Source organism: Puma concolor, chromosome B4, assembly GCF_028749965.1.
Source record: "Puma concolor isolate L17-30 chromosome B4, mPumCon1.1.hap2, whole genome shotgun sequence".
NCBI classification, from domain to species: Eukaryota; Metazoa; Chordata; class Mammalia; order Carnivora; family Felidae; genus Puma; species Puma concolor.
The window spans coordinates 79,103,447-79,128,190 of NC_141673.1; the positions used below are offsets into that span (position 1 = coordinate 79,103,447).

The following is a 24,744-nucleotide window of genomic DNA, read 5'->3' on the forward strand; positions in this document are numbered from 1 at the left end:
ATTCAAAACATAACAGCTACTGTTGCTGACTTCCCATGTCATCCTCTATCTGATTAGCAAGATTATTCACAAATCTCTTTCTCCAGCCCTAGTTCCTACACATCCATCTTTGATGGCCCAGTGAGATCTCAAACTCAGGACATCTTAAAACAAACTAATTATCTCAGCACCTTTCCCTCCTGTCTCTATTTGGCTTTCTCCCTTCTCTCTGTATTATTTAATGGCATCAGCACTCTTCTCTCAATCAAGCTTAGCAGCTAGAAAGTCATCTGTACTGTAACAGAAAACCCAGTGGATGTGACATCAGAGTATTCTGCCCCTTTTGATGAATGCATACAGTTGAGCAGGTTTCTTGACCTCTTTGAGCCTCAGTTTCTTCATTTGCAAAATTAAGATTAACAAATCCAAAGGAAAGTAATAATTTGATGAAATAATATACATTAAATCATTTTATATTCATACTTAATATTTTTGATTCTTAAGTCTTCACTTTTTTTTTTCTTTTTCACTTTTATTAAAGGCTTTGACAAGAACTTCATAAAATGTCATGAAATTCTATTTGCTCTACAGTAAACATCTACTTCTGAGTAGGAGACATATGTCATTATAGCAACCATTTTAATGTGTAAAAGAATTCTGAATTCTTACTATAAGTATTTGGCTAAAATAAGAAACATCTTTGCAATAAAACTGACAGTGTGGCTTCGGTAAAATATCAGAAATGTCTCCTGGAAAACGTGGGAATGTTTCCTTTTGCCAGATAAACTCTGAACAGTTACAGTTAAGGTGTGTAAATTAGACAAAGCTAGAAAGGAACATCATGTTTCTAGGAAAGAACAGCATGCAACATGGACTTCCTCCATGTCAAACTGACAACCACTTAATGACAATGACTTATTATACACAGGAAAAGTAGCATATGTTCTTCAGAAGGAAATGATATTGCAAGATAATTCTGATAAACCTTTTATTGAAGTCTTGAATAGCTTCAGAGAACATCACAGAATGAGTAGAGGCGATTTATAGGACATTAAAGGATTCCTTTATATTTTGATACCCTCCTTAAATATAAACACAAATCAAATATAAACACACTTGTAAAACTGTGATTCTCTTAATCAAACGGGTTTACTACCACACTCAGCTACTAGCAGCATTTGGATGCAAAGTTTAATCTGGACAAACCAAGGCGGAGACTCTCCAGTGGGCTCCTGCTGCTGCTGCTTCCAGATACCGCTGGTGGAACCCACTTAGGTTTTTTGTTTTCACCTGAAGGACTGCTTATTTGTAGTGGTTTCCTAGTGGCCTCTGAAGAAACAGGAACCTTTTTTGGTGAAGGCTGAGGTTCTGATTTCACAGCGACTTGAGCAGCCTCCTGAAGTCGCTTCCAGAGTATTACATTTGGATTTAGGTTTCTTCTTCTTTTCAACTGGGGATTTGACCTTCACTTCTTTCTTTTTAATTTCTTTCACCTTATTTTTTCTCATGGTGAAGTATTCATCATTGTCTTCACTCTCACTAAAATCAGAGTCATCCTCAGACTCTTTACCAGTTGCAAAGTGTGGTTCAGAGTGATTAGCACTGTCGCCATCACTGCCTTCCAGAAGAATCTTCCTCTGTTGTACCACAGTCTTTGATGTGGCTTCTCTTTTCCCTTGCACACCAGGAAAACCATCTTCCTCAGTAATCTTATCCAAATCTAAATAATCACTGGCTACATTGCAATTGGAGATATGAGGGTCCTTACTCATTGTTTTGGTTTCACTACTGTCACATTTTTCAATGCTTTTATCTCCAGCCTCTTCTGCATCAATGGTGACTGTTGGAAGTTCCTTCACTGATAAAGCTAGTGCAACTTCTAAGTCTTGCTGGTATAGCTTGTCACCTAAAGCCATCCTATTTTTAGGGGTTTTCTCTTGCAGTGGGATATCTCCTTTCTGGAGATTCTTCAGTTTAGGTTTCCTTGTTTCTAGTTTTAACTCCTTTGGTGGTGTTCTGGGTTTCTCATTTAAAGGTGTAGTTGCAGAAATAAAGTCATCATCGCTGTCAGAGTGCTGAAACCATGAGTAATTGACCTTGACCAGATTCTTATGCCTCACACACCGTGGCCCCCTCCAAAACTGAAAATCTGCAGTTTTCAAGTTCTTGTTGGCAGCAGTGGATGAATCTTGTTCACTTTCTCCATCAAGTCGTTAAGTTCTGTGTTTGCTGCCACTGCACGTTTCTCCTCTTTGTTCTCACTGGCTGCCACTCTTTATCCATAAGCTGGCCTTTGGAATAACTTGTAGCTCATCTCCCTTACTTCTCTTATACCATCACACTCTCACTGTGGTTAACTAACTAATAAAAAGCCCTCGGGAGTATAGAATTCTTTTCACAATCCTTCCCCCCTTTCCTAGGAGTTCTGCAGATTTCTAATTTGTCATTCAAGGCTCTGCCATCTGGCCCGAAATAGTCTCATCTTCCTCCTTGAGTATTTGTTGAGCCTGTATGTTGGGCCTCTGCTAGGCCCTTTGAGTATCCTAAGAAAAAGATATGACTGAGCCTCGAGGCATATAGTTTAACAGTAGTAGAAATGTTAGATTATGCTAATTTTATGTTACATGTTCAATTTTATAGGTCCTGTTAGAGGGGACCACATCTAACAGTGTACCTTAGAGAGAATATTCAGGAAAGATTTCACAAAGAGGCAAAATTAAAGCTAAATTTTATTTTATTTATTGAGAACTTATTTTGTTCCAGGCAGTATTCTAAGTGCTAAAGTATTCTAAGGTAGATATTGTTACTGACCTGTTTGCAGATGACAAAACAAACCATAGAGAGGTAAAATTACTCACCCAAAGTCAGGGAGCTGTTAAGTTCTCTGTAGGGTTTGAGAAAGCCATGTTCTTAGCTGTTAAACTATAGTCCTCTCAACCTAAAATGCTAAATAGGCTGGGGACACCTGGCTGGCTCAGTCAGTTGAACATCCAACTCTTAATTTCAGCTCAGGTCCTGATCCCAGTGCCATGGGATCAAGCCCTACGTCAGGTTCTGTGCTAATCGTGTGCTGCTTGGGATTCTCTCTCTCTCTGTCTCTCTCTCTCTCTCTCTCTCTCTCTCTCCCCTTCCCTCCCACTCTCACCCTCCCTCCCTCTCTCTCTCCACCCCTCTCCCCTGCTTATGTGTGAGCTCTTTCTCTTAAAAAAAAAACGCTAAGTAGGCTATAAACATGGAGAAGGATACAGAAGTGTTAAAGGGCGAGCTAACGACTAACAGATTGCATGGAGACATGAAAAAATACATCGTATGTTTAAGAAACATTGATTAGCAAAGAGTGGAGGATATAGGGTTCCAAAATAGGATTCCTAGAAAAAAGCTTAGGCCTGTGAATGCTCTTATTGTGGATGCTGCTGCTTTTTTAAATGTCAGCCTCCTTTTTTATTAAGTCTCTCCCCTCTTCTCTGCTTCCAGAGGCATGATTCTTTCTTGTTGTCATGTCTCCCTCTAGCCAAGTTGCTGATTATGGTTTCAGCTCCTTTCTCCTGCCTTGTGACCTTTTTTTTTCTCTCTCTTTTCAACCTATTTCTTACCACTGGTGTGGCCTTCTTTCATGCTGTCTAATCATCTAGCACGTAGAGGCGTTCTCTAAGGTGTGCTTTCATTAACAACACACTTAAATCGTGATAGTCTCAGACAGGAAGACTAACATAGCACATTCCCTGCAAGTCTCTGGAACAGTTTCCTGGGTATCTGTTACCTCCTAGGTATCCAGATAAAGTAGCATTTTCAGTGACCCATTGAAAACTCCCTCCCGAAACTGCCATGACAAATGACCTGGTAATGGAAGGCCCTGAAAAGAACTGCCTTTAGGTTGTCCTGGCCACTGTCTCTTTATCCTGGCAGCCTCATCAGTGCTCGTTCATACCTGCCAAGTATCAGCCTAGCCTCTTTTACTAGATGCCAAAACATGCAGATCCAAATACAACAAAATGTTCACTGCCAGCTTCAAATATATCTATGTGTTTCCGCACTGTACCCTAGTCCCCACAAACTAGAATGGATCTAAAAACTGGGGAAATGGACGTTTAATATACAGTAAAACCCACATCTTAAATTCTAATGTTATCCATGTATTTGCTAAGTGTGATGCTGCAATTTAGTTTTCGTTTACAGATAGTAAAATGGAAATAAAGGGCACAAAACTCCACAACATCCCATTTAAAGTGAGATTGAGTACTCCTCCAGCTACATTAGCCAACAATTGCTTGCTTAGCTATTGCTATATAAGAGAATAATCTTTCCTTCTTTTATAAATGTTAACCATTCAAGCTCCAAAGAGAATGATTCATGGACATTAAACTTCTAACTGTCCATGACGATTACTCACTCTGCCTGATATACTGTAGTTTGGATTCTGAACTTTGAAGTAGAAACTTATCAGACTAGAGAGCCTAGACTCTTAGATTTTCCTTTTTTTGAAAAAGGAAAATGTTTATTTATTTATTTTTAGAGAGAGAGCGCAAGGTAGGAACAGAGAGGGAGAGAGAATCTCAGGCTCTGCGTTCATGAACTGTGAGATCATGACTGGAGCCGAAATCAAGAGTCAAGACACTCAATTGATTGAGCCACCCAGGCACCCCTAGATTTTCCTTTTTATTTTATTTTGTTTTAAGTTTGTTTATTTTGAGAGAGAGTGGGAGAGGGGCAGAGAGAGGGAGAGAGAGAATCCCAGTCTTCATGCTGTCAGTGCAAAGCCCAATGCAGGACTTAAACTCTTGAACTGTGAGATCATGACCTGAGCCGAAGTCAGACACTTAACCAACAGAGCTACCCAGGTGCCCCTGGATTTTCCTTACTAAGCACTCTTTCACAGCATAAGGAAATTATGTGATTGCAATTTATGAGCCCAGACGTGAATCACACACTTAGTAGCTTAATTTATAGACATTGCTTCCTTGTAATTATCCTGAGCTATTAGAATGAATAACTTTAGCCAATGACTGGTCCTTATGACCAAAAGTTTATTTATTATTTGCTAAAGTAGGCTTTTATGATTCATTTTAAATTTCCAAATGCAGCTTCAGATTAATTAGAAAGAAATAGCTGTTTTTCTGTATTAATAAAGTAGCAACATTCAGGGAAAAAATTTCTAGCTTTTCTGTTGTCTTTAAATTTGTTCCTATCGGGGCGGCTGGGTGGCTCAGTTGGTTGAGCGTCCGACTTCGGCTCAGGTCATGATCCATGGTCTGTGAGTTTGAGCCCTGCGTTGGGCTCTGTGCTGACAGCTCAGAGCCTGGAGCCTGTTTCCCATTCTGTGTCTCCCTCTCTCTCTCTGCCCCTTCCCCCACTCATGCTCGCTCTCTCTCTCTCTCAAAAATAAATAAACATTTTAAAGAAATGTGTTCTTATCAAAGTAATTTGAAAGTATTTATTTATATGATGTGAACCATGTATATATTTTTTTGTACTTGCTATTATTTTTCTAATACTTTGCTGGTATTTTTTTATATAGTTGCCCTTGGACCAGAAAGAAGAAAATCTGACTCAGGAGTTATGTTGCCAACACTCAGGGTCTCTCTTATCCAAGACATGAGGTATATGTGCTAATATTTGATGATAACTGTTAAATATTTGTGGCTTTCACTTATATTGCTCAAATAATTATGGCTATATGTATTTTTTGCTTATGTATTCTGAAGAAAACATTTTTTATAATCTTGCTTACTTCACTGTTTTTTTTCCTGACATTAAATCCAAAGGGAAAATACAACTGAGAAGAGTTTTAAAGTACTGAAATTATTTTCCAGTTTATTCAGTTTTTTAAAACCTCCTTAAATACCTGCTGCCCACAGTCACAGACCAAAAATATCTGCACATAATGCCAGGTTACTTGGCAAAAAAACTGCTATTAGGTAGGTTTAATTTGAAGCAAATGCAAATCTGAGAATTATTAGTTGCAGTTACTGGTCTTAGAAATCATTAGAAAGCACAGGCTAAGCTCCTTCTTGTCATTTGTATATTAGTTCAAATGTTGCTTTGTCTAAAAAGCCTGCCCAGACCACCTGTTAGACCACCTGCTATCCACCCAGTCACTCTCTTTCACACCCCTGTGTGTCCTCTCCGTAGCAGTTATTTGAGTTTGTTTGTTCTAACAACCTTCATGAGAGAGGTCAATCTGTCTGACATGTAAAACTTTTGAATTACTACTAAATGTTGATGGAGTTCAACATGTGATTGGTGCTCAATTAATACTTGTTAAATGAAGGATTTGCCTACTTTAAGCTCTGTGAGTGTACATGAGAGTGTGTGTGTGTGTGTGTGCTTAACTAATATTTTCGCATATGCCTTTATATCTTTACCTGATTCTACTGGCCAAACTGCTATTGAACTATTTTGGTTCAAGTTTTGAAGCTTAGAAAGGTGGTGATTGCTGGAAATAATAAAGATTAGAGCAGAAATTAATGCTATAGAAACCAAAAAAATAGTAGAACAGATCAATGAAACCAGAAGTTGGTTCTTTGAAAGAAATAACCAAATTGATAAGCCACTAGCAAGTTTGATCAAAAAGACAAAGAAAAGGACCCAAATAAATGAAATCAAGAATGAAAGAGATCACAACCAACACAGCAGAAATAAAAACAATAAGAGAATATTATGAATAATTATATGCCAGTAAAATGGGAAATCTGGAAGAAATGGACAAATTCCTAGAAACATACACTACCAAAACTGAAACAGGAAGAAATAGAAAATTTGAACAGGCCCATAACCAGTAAAGAAATCGAATTAGTAATCAAAAATCTCCCAAAAAACAAGAGTCCAGGGCCAGATGGCTTTCTAGGGGAATTCTACCAAACATTTAAGGAAGAGTTAATACCTATTCTCTTGAAGCTGTTGCAAAAGATAGAAATGGAAGGAAACTTCCAGACTCTTTCTGTGAGGCTAGCATTACTTTGATTCCAAAACCAGAGACCCCACTAAAAAGAACTGTCGACCAATTTCCCTGATGAACATGGATGCAAAAATCCTCAACAAGATATTAGCCAACCGGCTCCAACAATACATTAAAAAAATTATTCACCACGACCAAGTGGGATTTATACCTGGGAAGCAGGGCTGGTTCAATATCCGCAAAACAATTAACGTGATTCATCACATCAATAGAAGAAAGGACAAGAACCATATGATCCTCTCAATAGATGCAGAGAAAGCATTTGACAAAATACAGCATCCTTTCTTGATAAAAACCCTCAAGAAAGTAGGGATAGAAGGAGCATACCTCAAGTTCATAAAAGCCATATATGAACCACCCAATACTAATATCATCCTCAATGGGAAAAAACTGAGAGCTTTCCCCCTAAGGTCAGGAACAAGACAGGGATGTCCATTCTTACCACTTGTTATTCAACATAGTATTGGAAGTCTTAGCCACTGCAATCAGACAACATAAAGAAAAGGCATCCAAATCAGCCAGGAGGAGGTCAAACTTTCACTCTTTGCAGATGACATGATATTCTATATGGAAAACCCAAAAAATTCCACAAAAGAACTGCTAGAATTGATTCATGAATTCAGCAAAGTTGCAGGATATAAAATCAATGCACAGAAATCGGTTGCATTCCTATACACCAACAATGAAACAACAGAAAGAGAAATCAAGGAACCAATCCCATTTACAATTGCACCAAAAACCATCAGATACCTAGGAATAAATCTAACCAAAGAGGTGAAAAATCTATACCCTGAAAACTATAGAAAGCTTATGAAAGCCCTTGAAGAAGACACAAAAAAAAATGGAATAAGATTCCATGCTCCTGGATAGGAAGAACAAATATTGTTAAAATGTCAATACTACCCAAAGCAATCGACATATTCAGTGCAGTCCCTCTCAAAATAACACCAGCATTCTGCACAGAGCTAGAACAAACAATCCTAAAATTTGTATGGAACCAGAAAAGACCCTGAATAGCCAAAGCAGTCTTGGAAAAGAAAACCAAAGCAGGAGGCATCACAATTCTGGACTTCAAGCTATACTACAAAGCTGTAATCATCAAGACAGTATGGTACTGGCACAAGAACAGACACTCATATCAGTGGAACAGAATAGAGAACCCGGAAATGGACCCACAAACGTATGGCCAACTAATCTTTGACAAAGCAGGAAAGAATATCCAATGGAGTAAAGACAGTCTCTTCAGCAAGTGGTGCTGGGAAAACTGGACAGCGACATGCAGAAGAATGAACCTGGACCACTTTCTTACACCATGCACAAAAATAACTCAAAATGGATGAAAGACCGAAATGTAAGACAGAAAGCCATCAAAATCCTCAAGGAGAAAGCAGGCAAAAACCTCTTTGATCTTGGCCGCAGCAACTTCTTACTCAACATATCTCCGGAGGCAAGGGAGACAAAAGCAAAAATGAACTACTGGGACCTCATCAAAATAAAAAACTTCTGCACAGCAAAGGAAACCATCAGCAAAACTAAAAGGCAATGGGAGACGGAATGGGATAAGTATTTGCAAGCGACATAGCAGATAAAGGGTCAGTATCCAAAATCTGTAAAGAACTTATCAAACTAAATACCCAAAGTACAAATAATCCAGTGAAGAAATGGGCAAAAGACATGAATAGACACTTCTTCAAAGAAGACATCCAGATGGCCAACTGACACAGGAAAAAATGCTCAATGTCACTTATCATCAGGGAAATACAAATCAAAACCACAATGAGATACCACCTTACACCTATCAGAATGGCTAACATTACAACTCAGGCAACAACAGATGTTGATGAGGATGTGGAGAAAGAGGATCTCTTTTGCATTGTTGGTGGGAATGCACGCTGGTACAGCCACTCTGGAAAACAGTATGGAGGTTCGTCAAAAAATTAAAAATAGTACTACCCTACAACTCAGCAATTGCACTACTAGGTATTTATCCAAGTGATACAGGTGTGCTGTTTCCAAAGGGACACATGCACCCCCCCATGTTTATAGCAGCACTATCAACAATAGACAAAGTATGGAAAGAGCCCAAATGTCCATGTATGGATGAATGTGTAAAGAAGATGCAGTATATATGCACAATGGAGTATTACTCAGCAATCAAAAAGAATGAAATCTTGCCATTTGCAGCTACGTGGATGGAACTGGAGGGTATTAGGCTAAGTGAAATGAGTCAGTCAGAGAAAGGTGAAAATCATATGACTTCACTCATATGAGGACTTTAAGAGACAAAACAGATAAACATAAGGGAAGGGAAACAAAAATAATACAAAAACAGGGAGGGGGACAAAACAGAAGAGACTCATAAATATGGAGAACAAACTGAGGGTTACTGAAGGCGGGATGGGCTAAATGGGTAAGGGGCACTAAGGAATCTACTCCTGAAATCATTGTTGCACTATATGTTAACTAATTTGGAGGTAAATTTCAAAAATAAATAAATAAAATTAAAAATAAATAAATAAAATAAAATTACACTAATCTCAGGAACACATTAAAGATAACAAACAACTAGTGTTGTCATTGAGCAATATCTTACTGGAGATTCCAGACAATATAGTAAGTCCAAAAAATAAAAAGTGCATATATTTGAAAAAGTCAAAAAAAAAAGATGTGGTGTATATATATATATATATATATATATATATATATATATATATATGTATGTATATATATATATATATATATATACACACACACACACACACACACACATATACACACACATACATACAATGTACATGTATATATATGTACATACATACAATGGAGTATTACTCAGCAATCAATAAGAATGAAATCTTGCCATTTGCAACTACATGGATGGAACTGGAGGGTATTATGCTAAATGAAATTAGTCAGAGAAAGACAAATATCATATGACTTCACTCATATGAGGACTCTGAGAGACAAAACAGATGAACATCAGGGAAGAGAAACAAAAATAATATAAAAACAGGAAGGGGGACAAAACAGAAGAGACTCTTTTTTTTTATTAAATTTTTTTTTTTTAACATTTATTTATTTTTGAGACAGAAAGAGACAGAGCATGAACGGGGGAGGGGCAGAGAGAGGGAGACACAGAATCCGAAACAGGCTCCAGGCTCTGAGCTGTCAGCACAGAGCCCGACGCGGGGCTCGAACTCACGGACCGCAAGATCACAACCTGAGGGGAAGTCGGCCGCTTAACCGACTGAGCCACCCAGGCGCCCCCAGAAGAGACTCTTAAATATGGAGAACAAACAGAGGGTTACTGGAGGGGTTGTGGGAGGGGGGATGGGCTAAATGGGTAAGGGACACTAAGGAATCTACTCCTGAAATCATTGTTGCACTATATGCTAATTTGGATGTAAATTTAAAAAATAAAATTAAAAACAATAAATTCTTCAGATGCCTGTAAAATAAATAAGAAAAAAAAAAAAGAAAGAAAGGTGGTGATTTACTGAAACACTTTTTACTAACCAGTTTAAATGTGAGAGTATACAAGAAATGTAAGTCCTATTGCTTAGCTTCTTTTTACAGATATGAAAGCTCAGGCCCAGGTGGTCAAGTCTAAGACCATATTACCAATTAACAGCAGAAGTGGAACTAGAACTAAGGTATCCTGACCATAGGTCAGGTCTCTGTCTAACTAGATGCAAGTTCTCAGCCTTTGCCACATCACCAGGAAAATATCTACTGTGACTAGACACAAATAAGTTGGCAGTAGTGTAAGGGTGTATATCAGTTTAAATATAATTTAGTATAACTCTGACTAAATCTATATTTGTTCACGGTACTCAGCTGAAAAACTGATGTCCTGTGACTGAACACACAACAAATTAAAATTTGACTTTTAATTTTTAGTCTTTGTCTTACAAAAAGTCTAAAAAAGACCCCCGAGTATCCTAAAGTGATGTTTTGACAAAATGATAGATGCTTTTAATAAAACTTGATTGGTTGGCAGGGTGCCTGGCTGGTTCAGTTGGTTGAGCATTAGATTCTTGATCTCGGGGTCCTGAGTTTGAGCCCCATCATGGGGAGTTTACTTTAAAAAGAAAAAAATTGGGGGCACCTGGGTGGCTCAGTAGGTTGGGCATCTGACTTCGGCTTAGGTCATGATCTCGCAGTTCGTGAGTTCGAGCCCCACATCAGGCTCTGTGCTAATGGCATGGAGCCTGCTTGGGATTCTGTCTTTCCTTTCCGCCCCTAACCCTGTTTGTGTGCGCTCTCTCTCTTACTCTCTCTCAAAACAAATAAATAACTGAAAAAAATAAAATCTTTATTAAAAATAAATAGATAAGTGTTGAGGTAATAATAAAGAAGAATGAAACCTTGCCATTTGCAGCAAGGATGGAGCTAGAGGGTATAATGCTAAGTGAAATGAGTCAGTCAGAAAAAGACAAATACCATATGATTTCTCTCATATGGAGAATTTAAGAAATAAAACCAATGAACAAAGGCAGGGGGGGAAGACAAACCAGAAAAATACAGACTCAACTATAGAGAAGAAACTGATGGTCACCAGAGGGGAGGTGGGTGGGAAGATGGGTGAAACAGGTGAAGGGGATTAAGAGTACACTTATGAAGAGCACCGAGTATAGAATAGTTGAATCACTATATTGTACACTGAAATTAATATAACACTGTGTGTTTTACTGGAATTAAATTTTTTTAATCACAAGAAAGACTATATGTATGAATATATACACACATACACACCCATTAAGTACATTCACATTATTGTGCAGCCATCACCACTATCCATCTCCAGAATTCTGTTGTCATCCCAAACTGAAACTCTGTACCCATTGAACAATAAATGATTCCCCATTCTTGGTTCTCCCCAAGCTCCTGGTAACCACGTTTTCATTTTCTTTTCTTTCTTTCTTTTTTTTTTTTTTTTTAAATGTCTGTTTATTATTGAGAGAGAGAGACATACAGAATCCGAAGTAGGCTCCTGGCTACAAGCTGTCAGCACAGAGCCCCGTGCGGGGCTCAAATTCATGAACTGCGAGATTATGACCTGAGCCGAAGTGGGACGCTCAAATGACTGACTGAGCCATCTAGGCAGCCCACTCCTATTTCATTTTCTGTCTCTGTGAATTTGACTGTTCTAGGTACCTCATTTAAGTCAAATCATGCTTTTTGCATCTGGTTTGTTTCACTTCGTATATTTTTTAAATGTTCATTATGAGGGCACCTGGGTGGCTCAGTCAGTTCAGCATCTGACTCTTGATTTTGGCTCAGGTCATGATCTCACAGTTCATGGGTTCAGTCCCCACATTGGGGTGTGTGCTGACAGCATGCAACCTGCTTGGGATTCTCTCTCTCCTCTCTGCCCCTCTCCCTTTTATGCATGCACACACATGCGTGCACTCACTCACTCTCTCAAAAATGAATATTTTTAAAGTGTTTTATTAATATTTTTGGGGGGGTGAAGGGCAGAGAGACAGAGGATCTAAAGCAGGCTTTGTGCCAATAGAGAGCCTGGTGCAGGGCTCAAACTCATGATCATGACCTGAGCTGAAGTCAGACACTTAGCTGACTGAGCCACCCAGGTACCCTTAAATATTCTTTTTAATGTTCATTATCAAAATGTTTAAATCTATGTTACAACCTGTATCAGAATTTCCTTCTTTTTTAAAGATTAATATTCCATCTTCTATATATATATACCACATTTTTTTTAACAGTAAACATTGGATTGTTTCCACCTTTTGGCTATTGTGAATACTATAAATGTTGGGTATTCAGTTATCTGTTCAGGTCCTGCTTTTAGTTCTTTTGGATATATACCCAGAAGTAGAATTGCTTGGTCACATGGTAATTCTGTGTTTAATTTTTTGAAGAACCACCATTCATTCTGTTTTCCACAGTGGCTGTACCATTTTACGTTCCTACCAGCAATACACCAGGGTGCCAGGTTTTCTGCCTGTGAAACGAGAGCATTATTTCCCCAACCAGATGACTTGATGCTCTTTCACCAATACGGGTATTCTCTGCCTGGAAGCTAGATAAAAATCGGAAGACTGCTTGCTCTCTTCAAAAGAAGAGATGTGGAAGCCTAATCATCCAGCTCCATGCTACTGATCCTCATGCTCATGGGACTGATAGCATCTCAGGAAGCCCCTGAGAAAACACTGCCCATGGCTGTCTCTCCCTCTTCTCTGCTTCCATTCTGCCTCCTTTAAATGACGTTTTATACACTGTTGTTCTTTTTCATGATATATTTACTTTAGAGTTTAACTCTTAGTGGACAGGATTATTTCCCTGTTTCCAGGTTCTTGGCAAGTGCTTCATTTTAGTCCCTAATCATTACCTAGATAGCTGACATAGATGTTTTTCCTTCAGGAAAAACACCCAAGTAATATTCTAAACTTTGATTTCTTTCAGTCTAGACAATTAAAGAAAAAACGTATTTTCCAAGATTAGTGTACCTCTCTGAGTCTGTGTTCTCTATTGGGCACATGTCTTTGTTGGTACCTCCTGTCTTTCCAGGTTTATCTCTTGAGGCAAAGACATTGACACTTTGAGTCCTGCTACTTGTCAAGAGTCTTGGCACCAAATTGCTTAGTAGCTGGCATGAGTCCAGGATAGACTCATCTGAAGGCTATCCAGTTTGTCTTGGTATCTTAGACAATTCTGCAAGACCATCGTGAATGCCAAGTATCACCACACTGTCAGTTGTAGAATGATTTTTAGTTCCATAGAGAAAGGCTGGGGATAGTAAAGAAGTGTATAGATTATCTACATAGAAAAGAGAAGTATTATTATGATGTTACCAGTATTAAAGATTTCTTTCCAGAGTAACCATGTACATGTCATCTAGCTATTCAATTACTTTTATTCTTGATGACAAGGTAATTAATGTTGAGGAGCACCATAGAACATTACATGACCAAGGAGACTGTTAAGTTCTGTAATCCAAGTCTGGGTATTCTGACTATGTAAACAAATAAACCGGCTGTCTGAGTGAATCCTAGAAAAATTCTGTTTATATGAAAAGATGGGAATAAATTATCTGAAGGCAAATTAGCTATTTCCTTTATCATTTTTTACTAATAATATGTGCATAGGTCCCTGTGAGCCTCTTGCTTTATTCTACACTAAAATTAAGTGGTTATTGATTTCATTACCCCAGGAAGGAATATTTTGAGTAATTTTTTATGTCTGTACGGAATGTGAGCTTAAATTAAAATTGGCCAATCCTTAATTTATCTAAAAAATAATGCTGGGTTTAAAAATAACAATTAAATAAAACTGGGTTTTGTTAATGATACAGTGGAAGTAAACACTGGTTTTAGACTCAGGAAATGTGGATTAAAATGTAGCTGCTACCACTCTTAGAAATCATTTGGTTTTAGAGAACAGAAGCCCATTCAAACTAGCTTCAGTAAAAAGGAATGGATTTATTGGAGATATATAAAAGTGTTTTCCAGAATCCAAGAATAGGAACTGTGACTGCTAAATCTTGTCACAAGTTACTGTCACTGTCTCACTGGAAGCAAATCATCTCTGTTTCTCCCTTCACATCTGCTCATCTTCCCCTCCCTGTCCCTCCTTTGCCTTGCCTTTTTTTTTCTGTTTTATTGTGTACAGGCCCAAGCCCTGGTTTTAACATCCTTTCTTATTTTTAGCATTCAACAAAAACTAACCTGGTTTTCCAGTATACAAATTCCTAGTTTCTGAGAGAAAATCCAGTGGACTCAGTTTAGATCAGGGATGTTCCTCTTACTCAGTCCATTTTAGTGAAGGATTAGGATCATAGTGGTAAGTGGAGTTGTGTCTTCTGGGTCTATGGAAGGGGAGCTTCTCCAAGAATGTGAGTGTGAGAAAGAAGTAATTGATAGAAAATGGGTGACATGTCTAGAATAATACTTATTATCTCTGTGACCTTGACTGGATCACTTAGTCTCAATTAGTCTCCATTTTCTCACCCTTAAAGTGAAATAATGATGATCTCCCTCTGACTAGTTTTTGTGACAGATAAGACAAGGTACACAGAAACTTTTCTAAATTAGAAAGCTTTGTAGTAGAGTTAGGAATAAATCAAGTAAATAAGTTATTTAAACCATACCATATGTGCTTTTCTGTGAATTAACAGGATCTATTTTGGAAGTAATACTTGTATAATATTATGCTGAATTCCATTATAGTCATCTATAATAAATTATTCCAATTAAAAGTAGATCCAAATGGCATATAACTACACAGCAAATTTTTAATAGATTCGGATTAGTTTAATAACAAAATGCATATAAATTGTTTTAAAGCATAGAGTTAGATATAGATTCACAAAGCAGCAGAGTTTTTGAGCTCCTACTATGTGCTAGGCCCTATGGGGTACAAAGAAGGCTGCAAGGCTGCTAAGGAATCATGGGGCTCCTTTTCCCAGGAGCTTTTGTAAGCTGAGAAACATGTACACCAAGAGAAAATGATAAAAGTAATAATAAGCAGTACATGGTAAATGCAAGTTAGACTATAGTGTTTCATAAATTAAAGAGGTCATTGAAGGCTGTGATGGTCATGGAAAGCAATCTAGAAGGAGCTAGGATCTCAAACATGAATAGAATCAAATAGGGAAGCAGGTAATGGAATGCAAAGTCTTATGAGTCAGTTGTCTGGAATGGAACTTTTTTGAATAAGAGGATATATTGTGACTGAGGGGTAGTAAGTATAATCTGCACAGTTCAGACTATATCCTGTGAGTTTTTGAAGGTTCTGGAACAAAGGAATTATATTATGGATGCAGTATTTTAGACAGCTGTTTCCCTGGTGCCAGTGAATAAGATGGGCTTGCAAAGAAGAGTCTGGTGGCCTTGTCTTCCAACCCCCATGCCTCCTCCCAAGAAAAAAACTAGCACAAATTCTTTAATGATGGGAATGCTGATTGCCACCTAAGATAGATTGCATATTATATATTCCAATCCTTCTCATTTTCCTTAAACATAGATTGTTTTCCAAATTACAATTATTTTCATTTTGTCATTCTTAACCTACCATGTCTCCAGATTCTTGTTTAAGGCCAACATAAAGCTTATTTTAGTAAATTTTACTGTTTTAGCATAGAAAATACTAAGGAAAAGATTAGACCACATAAGTGCTTATCAGATCTAATGTGGATTCATTTTCAGTGACTACACTTTGAATCAACTTTCCTCACTTATGTGAGCTCTGAGTTGACACTGCACTCAACGGGGGTGCCTTGAAAATACTTTAGAACTTTAAGTGGTAAATGCCTGAGCGTTTTCCCTTTGTTGCTTTTGGTCAGCTGTGTCATCATTTGGGAAATGTCAGGGTGGAGGAACAGCCAGTGCTGCTTCATTAGGCCCCTACTGGGTTGTCAGGTGTCCCACCACTGCCACTACCATCAGTAAGAACCAGGGTCTAAGAGGGGACTTGCTTAATGACAGCTTTCTCCATTCATGACCATGTATACTGGTATTAGCCCTTTAAAAATAAAATAAGTGTGTCATACATTCTGAAAAAACTTCTTAGAGATGAGGTGAGGTTGGCTAAGCCCTACAAAGATGGCAACAGAATTTTCTTTTAACTCTTCGTTTTGACTTGATTTTAAGCCACCTCTTCAGTGTGTCTGTGTAATGTGATTATAATGCTTTATATCTTATCAAGAGTCTTTGATCGTATATCAGCACTCCGGCTTGAGGGCCTAAATCTTCAGATCCAGGGATTAAGAGAGAGGAAGGGAAGGAGAGAGGGAGAGGGGAAAGATGAAAAAAAGAGGGGGTGCCTGACTAGGTTGGTCGGTGGAGCATGTGACTCTTGATTTCTGGGTTGTGAGTTTGAGCCCCATGTTGGGTGTAGAAGTTACTTTAAAATGAAATCTTTAAAAAAGAGAGGGAGAGAAAGAATATGTGTGTTTTATAGGGAGAATATTCCTTATTTTGAATTATTAGAATCATTAGAGAAAGGGGTGCATTGAAATATTTATTATAGGTAAGATGAGTCATTCTGGACATTAAAAAAAATCAAGGGAAAGGATGGTGGGTCACAATCACAAAAACTTTAATTTAGTGACTCACTGTAGTGGTTTTACAATTACCCTGCCCCTTAGGCCTGCCCTTCCTGCCCAAACTTCTTCCCCTTTAGGAGAAAAACCATTTAGGAAAATAAACTCACGTCCCTCTGAGTATAGCATTGACTTCTATACATACATGTGACATTCAGTTGGAATTTGAGCATACAATTTTCAAAGTCTTTTACAAATTTTGAATTTATAAGTGCAGTACAGCTTGTCCTCAAGGGCTATGGAAAGTAAGATTTAGTATTTTCCATACATTTCCAGAAATTACTTGGACCTTGAACTAATTCAATGGATTAAAGTTGTGACAGATATTTAGTTAAACTAGAGACCAATTATTTTGAATAAAAACTTAAATATTCAGCCTTTTTTATTACTTTTATTTTCCTGAGGGTCAGGAATAACCAACTGCCAGCTTATAGGGGTCCATGAGGCTGAAACAAGAACATAATAAAATCTGAATAAATGAGTGTTAAATGCTTTATCTGAGGGTGATGTCTGTGCATGCTTGTGTTGTAATGGTGATCCTGATGTCATAATGAATTCATGATTCAGACGGAACCTTTGAAGGATTTAATCAATATAAAGTGCGTATTGCCATTGCTTCTGCTAAGTTTGAAAGAAATATTCTGTGAAAAATGCTGTAATTCTTTAGTTCTTTTCCGGCTCAAGGTTATCCTTAAGATCTACATCTTTGCTGTTGCTACTGTTCTTTAGGCATATTCAAAACATGAGTGAGATCAAGACTGACGTCGGACGAGCTCGGGCATGGATAAGACTGTCTCTAGAAAAGAAGCTCTTGTCCCAGCATCTCAAGCAGTTGCTCTCCAACCAGCCACTCACCAAGTAAGTGATAGCCTCTTAGACATTTCTGCTTCTGTGACCTGTGTGTCTGCAAAGCAGATTGCATTAGCTGACAAACTGGCTTTTTCAGCATGAATTGTTGATTTCTGTGCACCTGCATTCTTTCTTTCTAACAGGCATGTGTTTTGGACACTCCATGGTTTGATTTTACCTGAGAGGGCACACCAGACGTCACAGCCAAAGGCTAGATTGCTCTGTTCTCAATCAGAAAACTAACTAATCCACACAGGCTGACAGTAACATCCAAAAGACAGGTTGAATCTATGTAAACCATTTATATCATATTATAAAGATCACAACAAAACCTGAAGTAGTGGGAAAAAAAAGTCCACATTAACAGGTTTCTTCTGAGAGTCATGCCAGTGCTTACATTCAATAGTTTAGAGCCAGGAAAACCAGTTGAGTACATGTTAGTTAATTGTTGACTGTTTTGATAGGTTTCCCTTTACTGCATCAAGAAACCTTCTTAGATGAAATACATCATCCATATAAGATACACGTTAGAGTTAATTTGAAGGCTGAGGACGTAGTTCTCTAGAGCAAAGGTATGCAAAAAATTCAACAAAGATCTCAAACTTGACAGTGTGTTGGAATCTTATGGTAACAATTCATTCTGTAGTTTTGCATTTGTACACATCAGCATCGGACTACTTACCATGAGTTTTAATGTCCAAAGAATAGATTTAATAAAGAATGCAAAGTGAATTATAGCCTGTGAACCTGATCTTGTACTCTAAAACTGGCTACTCCCCTTACCCATCCCCTCCCATTATAAATCATTCATGGCCACTGTTGCCAAAGTACAAAGAAGAAAATTATAATGATCACTTAAAATCCTACTACATAAAGGTTGGGCACCTGGGGTGCCTGGCTGGCTTAATAGGTATAGCATGTGATTCTAGATCTCAGGGTCATGAGTTCAAGCCACATATGTGGCATATGGCATAGAGTTTAAGTTTACTTTACATACATACATACATATACATTATACATGTATAACATGTATACATGTTATACATGTATAATGTGTATGTATTATATGTATATGTATATATAATGTATATGTATTATACATTATATATGTACATATGTATGTATATATGTATGTTGCGTGCCTGGCTGACTCAGTTGGTAGAGCATGTGACTCTTGATCTCAGCTCAGGTTATGATCTCACCGTTCCTGAGATCAAGCCCCGTGTAGGGCTCCATGCTGACAGCACAGAGCCTGCTTGGGATTCTCTCTCTGCCCCTCTCCCTCCATCTTTCTCTCTCTCTCTCTCTCTTTCAAAATAAATAAATAAACATTTTCTACAGTTTAAATAAAAAAATAAAATTTTAAAAATTTTTAAAAAAGAATAAATTCCTACTGCATAAAGGTAAATCTCAAGTATTTCACATGTTTTCTTCTGTACTTCTATGCATGTTCTCTTACTTAAGATTATACTATATGTATTTAATATACCAAAAAAAAAGAAAAAAAAATGAAAGACTAAAGAAATGAAGAAGACAAATGACCAGATACTGTGGATGTAAATAAAGACTTACCTTCAAATTCTCATTCAGTCAATATCATTCAAAGAGTAAATATTTGAGCATCAGGCTCTATCCTAGGTGCCAGGGACAGTTTTGAACCAAATATTGTTCTTGCCTTCATGAAGCTTATATTTATCATGTGAGGGAGACACATAATAACATCACATAAATGGTGATCATTATGATGAAAAGTCAAATAGGTCAAGGGGATTAAGAAGGGTTTTGAGGGCCACCTAGGTGGCTCAGTTGGTTAAGTGTCTAACTCTTGATCTCAGGGTCGTGCATTCAGGTCCTTTGTTGAGCTCCACACTGGGTTTGGAGCCTACTTAAAAAATAAAAAAAAAATAAAAAAGATCATACTATATGTACAATTCAGTATCCTCCTATTTTTGCTTAGCATTTTATAAACATTTCACTATATTGTAAGAGCATAAGCTCTGAAGACTGAATGCCTTTGTTCAAATACTGCCTTTACTGTTCACTATTCTAATGACTTTGGACAAGACACTTAACTTTTTTGTGTCTCTGTTTTCCCCATCTATAAAGTGAGAGTGCTGGTAGACTTACCTCATTGGGGTAGTCATGAGGATTAAATGTATTAATAACTATAAAACACTTGGAAAAGTGCTTAAATGTAAGTGCTTAATAAAAATTATTTACTATTTTTAGTAGTAGTTGTGTTGTTAAAACTCTTCCTAAACTTTATTTTTTTTAAGACTTTTTTTTTTTTAACGTTTTTTTAAATTTATTTTTGAGACAGTGAGAGACAGAGCATGAACAGGGGAGGGTCAGAGAGAGGGAGACACAGAATCCGAAACAGGCTCCAGGCTCTGAGCTGTCAGCACAGAGCCCGACGCGGGGCTCGAGCTCACAGACTGCGAGATCATGACCTCAGCCGAAGTCGGCCGCTTAACCGACTGAGCCACCCAGGCGGCCCTCCTAAACTTTATTTTTAATGCTCACATAGCATCCCAATGTATGCATATGCCATAATATATCTTTCCTTTTACAAATAACTTTTTTTTTTTAAGTTTACTTATTTCTTTAGAGAGAGAGAGCACGTGCACATGCACACACATGCCAGTGGAGGAAGGACAGAAAAAGAGAGGGAGAGAGAATCGCAAGCAGGGTCCTTGGTATCAGTGTGCAGCCAGACAAAGGGCTTGACCTCATGAACTGTGAGATCATGGACTGAGCCACCCAAGTGCCCCTACAAAATAACATTTTAGTGGTCATTCATGAGTAAATCTTTGCCCATATTTCACATTATATTCTTAGGACAGAGTTCTAAAAGTAAAATTAATGTGTCAGAGGGTATGACTGGTTTAAAACAATTATTACCAACAAACTACTTGCCTGAAATTTTCAGCCCCATCAGCTGTAAGAATGGCTATTCATTGCACCCACACACACACTCCAACCTGGTCAGTACCGGTTAGCACTTTTTAAATCTTTATTAGTTTGATAGACAAAAATGGATTCATGGAGGTTTTTTCCTTTAATTGCTAGTTAAGTTACAAATGTGTCATTAACCATTTGTATGTGCATTTTTGTAAATTGTCTCTTCTTTCCAGGTGAAAGTTTCTACCTATACTGATTAAGTGAAGGTGTTTATTTTTAATGCAAGACATAATGAAAAGCATGAAAACTATACTATTATTTTGTGCTTGTCTTACCCGTTCCTAGGAAGCTTTATAAGCGTTATGCTTTTCTACGGTGTGAAGAAGAAAGAGAGCAGTTTCTTTACCATCTTCTTTCCCTCAATGCTGTTGACTACTTCTGCTTCACCAGTGTGTTCACCACTATCAGTAAGTCTGGAGAACTAGGTATTATTATTAGGTGAAGAGTTGCTCAGGTGACAAATGGAATAAGAGTTTATACTTTGAAAAGTGAGATATATGGTAGTTCAGTGAGGTAGACACTGTGGATGAGGTGGGCCCCAGACCTCTGTGTTGGAATGAAGGTTGTGCCCCAGCTTCCAGGGGTGCTGTGGGAGGGTGGCCCTCAGCTGTCAACCCCCATGGGGAGTCCTCACCAGAAGAAACTACCTTACCCCCAAGATGATCCCTCCTCGCTGGTCAGCCAACATCCTAGGATGATCATAGGGCTGCCCTGGAAATTACCATGGATCAGCTGAGGACTTCACTGTGACTGCATCACAGCTTAACTTCTCTCTCAGCCCATCCTGCTTTCTTCCTCGGGTGGTGATCCCAGGACGAACATCCTGCATGCAGATTTCTGACAGTCTGCTTCCCAGGAAGCCCAGTCTGCAGTAGGAAATGGGATGGATGTTAAAAAGGAATGTTTTATTAGGGATGTCTGACTGGCTCAGTCAGTGGAGCATGCAACTTTTGATCTCAGAGTGATGAGTTCAAGCCCCATGTAGGATCTAGAGCTTTCTTTAAAAAAAAAAAAAAAAAAAGGAATGTTTTATTAAACAAATGGTCCAGTATCTTACACAAAACACATAAAATTTTTAAAAACCAGCATACTGAAATAAACGTATAGAACTGTGAGCATCATTAAACTTTGATGATTCAGAAAGACTTCAGGACCTTACTGGATGATGTAGGTATATAGAGGGAGGAAATGCTGACTGGAGATGTGTTTCTGATAGGAAGTCGAATTATAGCATTTATTCTGTTCACCATTACTAATTCTTTTTTTAAAAAAAAAAATAGAGAGAGAGAGCACAGTGGGGGTAGAAAGGCAGAGGGAGAGAATCTCCATGCTAAGTGTGGAGCCCAGTGTGGGGCTGAGTCTTACAACCCTGGGATCATGACCTAAGCTGAAATCAAGAGTGGTGCGCTCAACCAACTCAGCCACCCAGGCATGCCACCACTGTTTCTAATTCTTATGTGCAGTGGCCCCCCTTCCCCACTTGGAGAATTTTTACTTTGTGTCAGTTAGGAATTGTGTTTAGCTGCAAGAATCAGAAACTTGGAAAACAGTGCTTTAAACAAATTGGTAGTTTTATATTTCTTACATAATGAGAAGTTTCAGGATAGTCCACAGTATGTTCACAGACCCAGGGTCTTTGTCCCTCTCTTCCTAGACCGTTCTCAGTGGGTGCTAGCCATCTCATGGTCATAAGATGGCTGTTCTCAGTCCACCTTCTAACAGGAAGAAGGAAGAGTGCCAAGGAGAAAAGGGTAGAATCTGTGCTAGGAAAACAATTTTCCCCCCAAATCCCAATAATTATAACATTTCACTAGCCAAAAACTTACAGGTTTTGGCTTTCTAGTGTCTGACAGAGGCAGACAAGAAAAAATGGAGTTGAAATGGGTATTGAGCCAACCAGTAATAGCTGTCAACTGTCTGTTAGTATCTAAACTTTCAATCAGTTTAGTAAGTTACTGCTAGTATAAGAAGCTAACAAGGTATATACAGTTTTAAAAGAGAAGAAATAGCAGAGGTAGTTAGGACTCCTAAGATCCTACTTGTATCTGTATATTTCATGTAAGTAACTCTTTGAATTTGAAGAATTAAGATCTTCATGAAAGAAATATTTTTAAGTTTGGGACTCCTGGGTGGCTCAGTCAGTTAAGCGTCCTACTCTTGGTTTTGGTTCAGGTTATGATCTCACAGTTCATGGGATCCAGCCCTACATCAGGCCCTGCACTGACGGCACGGAGCCTGCTTGGGTTTCTTTCTCTCTCTCTCTCTCTCTCTGCCCCTCCCCTGCTAGTGCGTATGTGCACGTGCTCCCTTGCATGCTTGCTCTCTCAAAATAAACATTTTTAAAAAAGAAATATTTTAAGTTTAATAATATTACTCCTTTGATACTTTATGTAGTCGCTGTTGTGAGTCCGTGGTCTCTGCAGCCACAGAACTGCTGGTCCTAAGTCCCCCTTTTTTTTTTTTTTTTTTTTTTTTTTTTTGTAGCTTTTCTAATCCTCTCAGTGAAAGGAATGAGAGAAGCCTCTGGCACCTAAAATAAAGTCTTGCACTAACCTCTTCTGCTTTCAGTTTCAAAACTCATTTGATTCTGATGATTACTAAACCATGAAAGTGTGGCCTTTCCTCTGACATTTTCCTTTCCTTCAGCTAAAATAAAAAGACAGAAAGGGAGGTTTTATTTGCCCAACCTAAAGAAAGTCTTCTATATAAAATTAGGGAAATGAACCGTTTATCCCATTCATTTTCCTCATCTAAGAGTGCATTGAACCATGAGCTCATTCTCTGAGGCTGTATCTGGGCACCTTGTACAATAAATGTGTGTCATCGGGTGTGTAGATCATTCAAGGAGAGAGGGGTTCTAATACCCCCTCTTATGACTAAATGAGTAGAAATCCCAAGGATGCCAATAAAAATTGTACCTTGCTTAAAAACAAACAAAAACAAACAACTATGGCTCTGAGGGATAAAAATGTGTTAGTGTGTTTGAGCCATCCCCCTTTTTTAAAAGAATGGAGGGAGTGCGTAATGTCTATTTTGAATTGTCCTACCTTGTTTGAGCAAAAGGCAGTGATAGGACAGTGACATCTAGTGGTGTCCCTTTTGAAGAGCCTTCAGAAGGAAGAGGTTTCACACAGATCTCTTTCCACCTCTTGGTTCTTTCCCCCAGGGCTCCTTGCACGCGAGTCACCTTAATAGCTTTCCAAATTGTGATTTATAGACTTTTATGTCCAGAATGGCATTGTTTATTACTCTTGGCTTTGCATATTGTGCTGTAAAATTGGAATGGGAACATTCTGAAGCATTGTCCAAGAAGATTAGCAACAAAGGGATACAAAGAGACATTCACCCCCTTTTGCATATGAAACCAAATCAGCAACCATGCTCATGTGTACTTGATTTTGGAACAAAATTGAAACATTAAAGCAGGGATGCCTGGCTAGCTCAGCCAGTGAGGTACGTGATTCTTGATCTCAGGGTTGTGAGTTTGAGCCCCATGTTGGGTATGGAGACTACTTAAAAATAAAATCTTTCGGGGCGCCTGGGTGGCGCAGTCGGTTAAGCATCCGACTTCAGCCAGGTCACGATCTCGCGGTCCGTGAGTTCGAGCCCCGCGTCGGGCTCTGGGCTGATGGCTCAGAGCCTGGAGCCTGTTTCCGATTCTGTGTCTCCCTCTCTCTCTGCCCCTCCCCCGTTCATGCTCTGTCTCTCTCTGTCCCAAAAATAAATAAACGTTGAAAAAAAAAAAAAAAAACTAAAATCTTTCAAAAGACAAAGGAAATAAATAAAATATTAAAGCAGTAAAAATTCTATATAGCAGTCAGTTCTGATGTTAATGCCTGAGATTGTTTTTTATAAATGTAAAGATTATGGGGGCACCTGGGTGGCTCAGTCGATTAAGCATCTGACTTCAGCTCAGGTCATGATCTTACCATTT

At 38.3% G+C, this 24,744-nt stretch overlaps 1 protein-coding gene and 1 pseudogene across 7 annotated transcripts in view; one reads left to right on the forward strand and one right to left on the reverse strand.

Annotated features, from left to right (window-relative positions):
* The window catches only part of DENND5B (DENN domain containing 5B), a 190,940-nt gene that overhangs the window by 146,665 nt on the left and 19,531 nt on the right, over positions 1 to 24,744 (forward strand). For all 7 annotated transcript variants that reach the window (XM_086713700.1, XM_086713704.1, XM_086713703.1 and 4 more), the window contains 3 exons: positions 5,495 to 5,576; positions 17,730 to 17,858; positions 21,096 to 21,217. In XM_086713700.1, coding sequence (XP_086569826.1) covers positions 5,495 to 5,576; positions 17,730 to 17,858; positions 21,096 to 21,217 — 333 coding nt within the window. The remainder of the gene's footprint in view (positions 1 to 5,494; positions 5,577 to 17,729; positions 17,859 to 21,095; positions 21,218 to 24,744) is intronic.
* LOC147579236 (RAD51-associated protein 1 pseudogene) lies at positions 797 to 3,594 on the reverse strand (annotated as a pseudogene).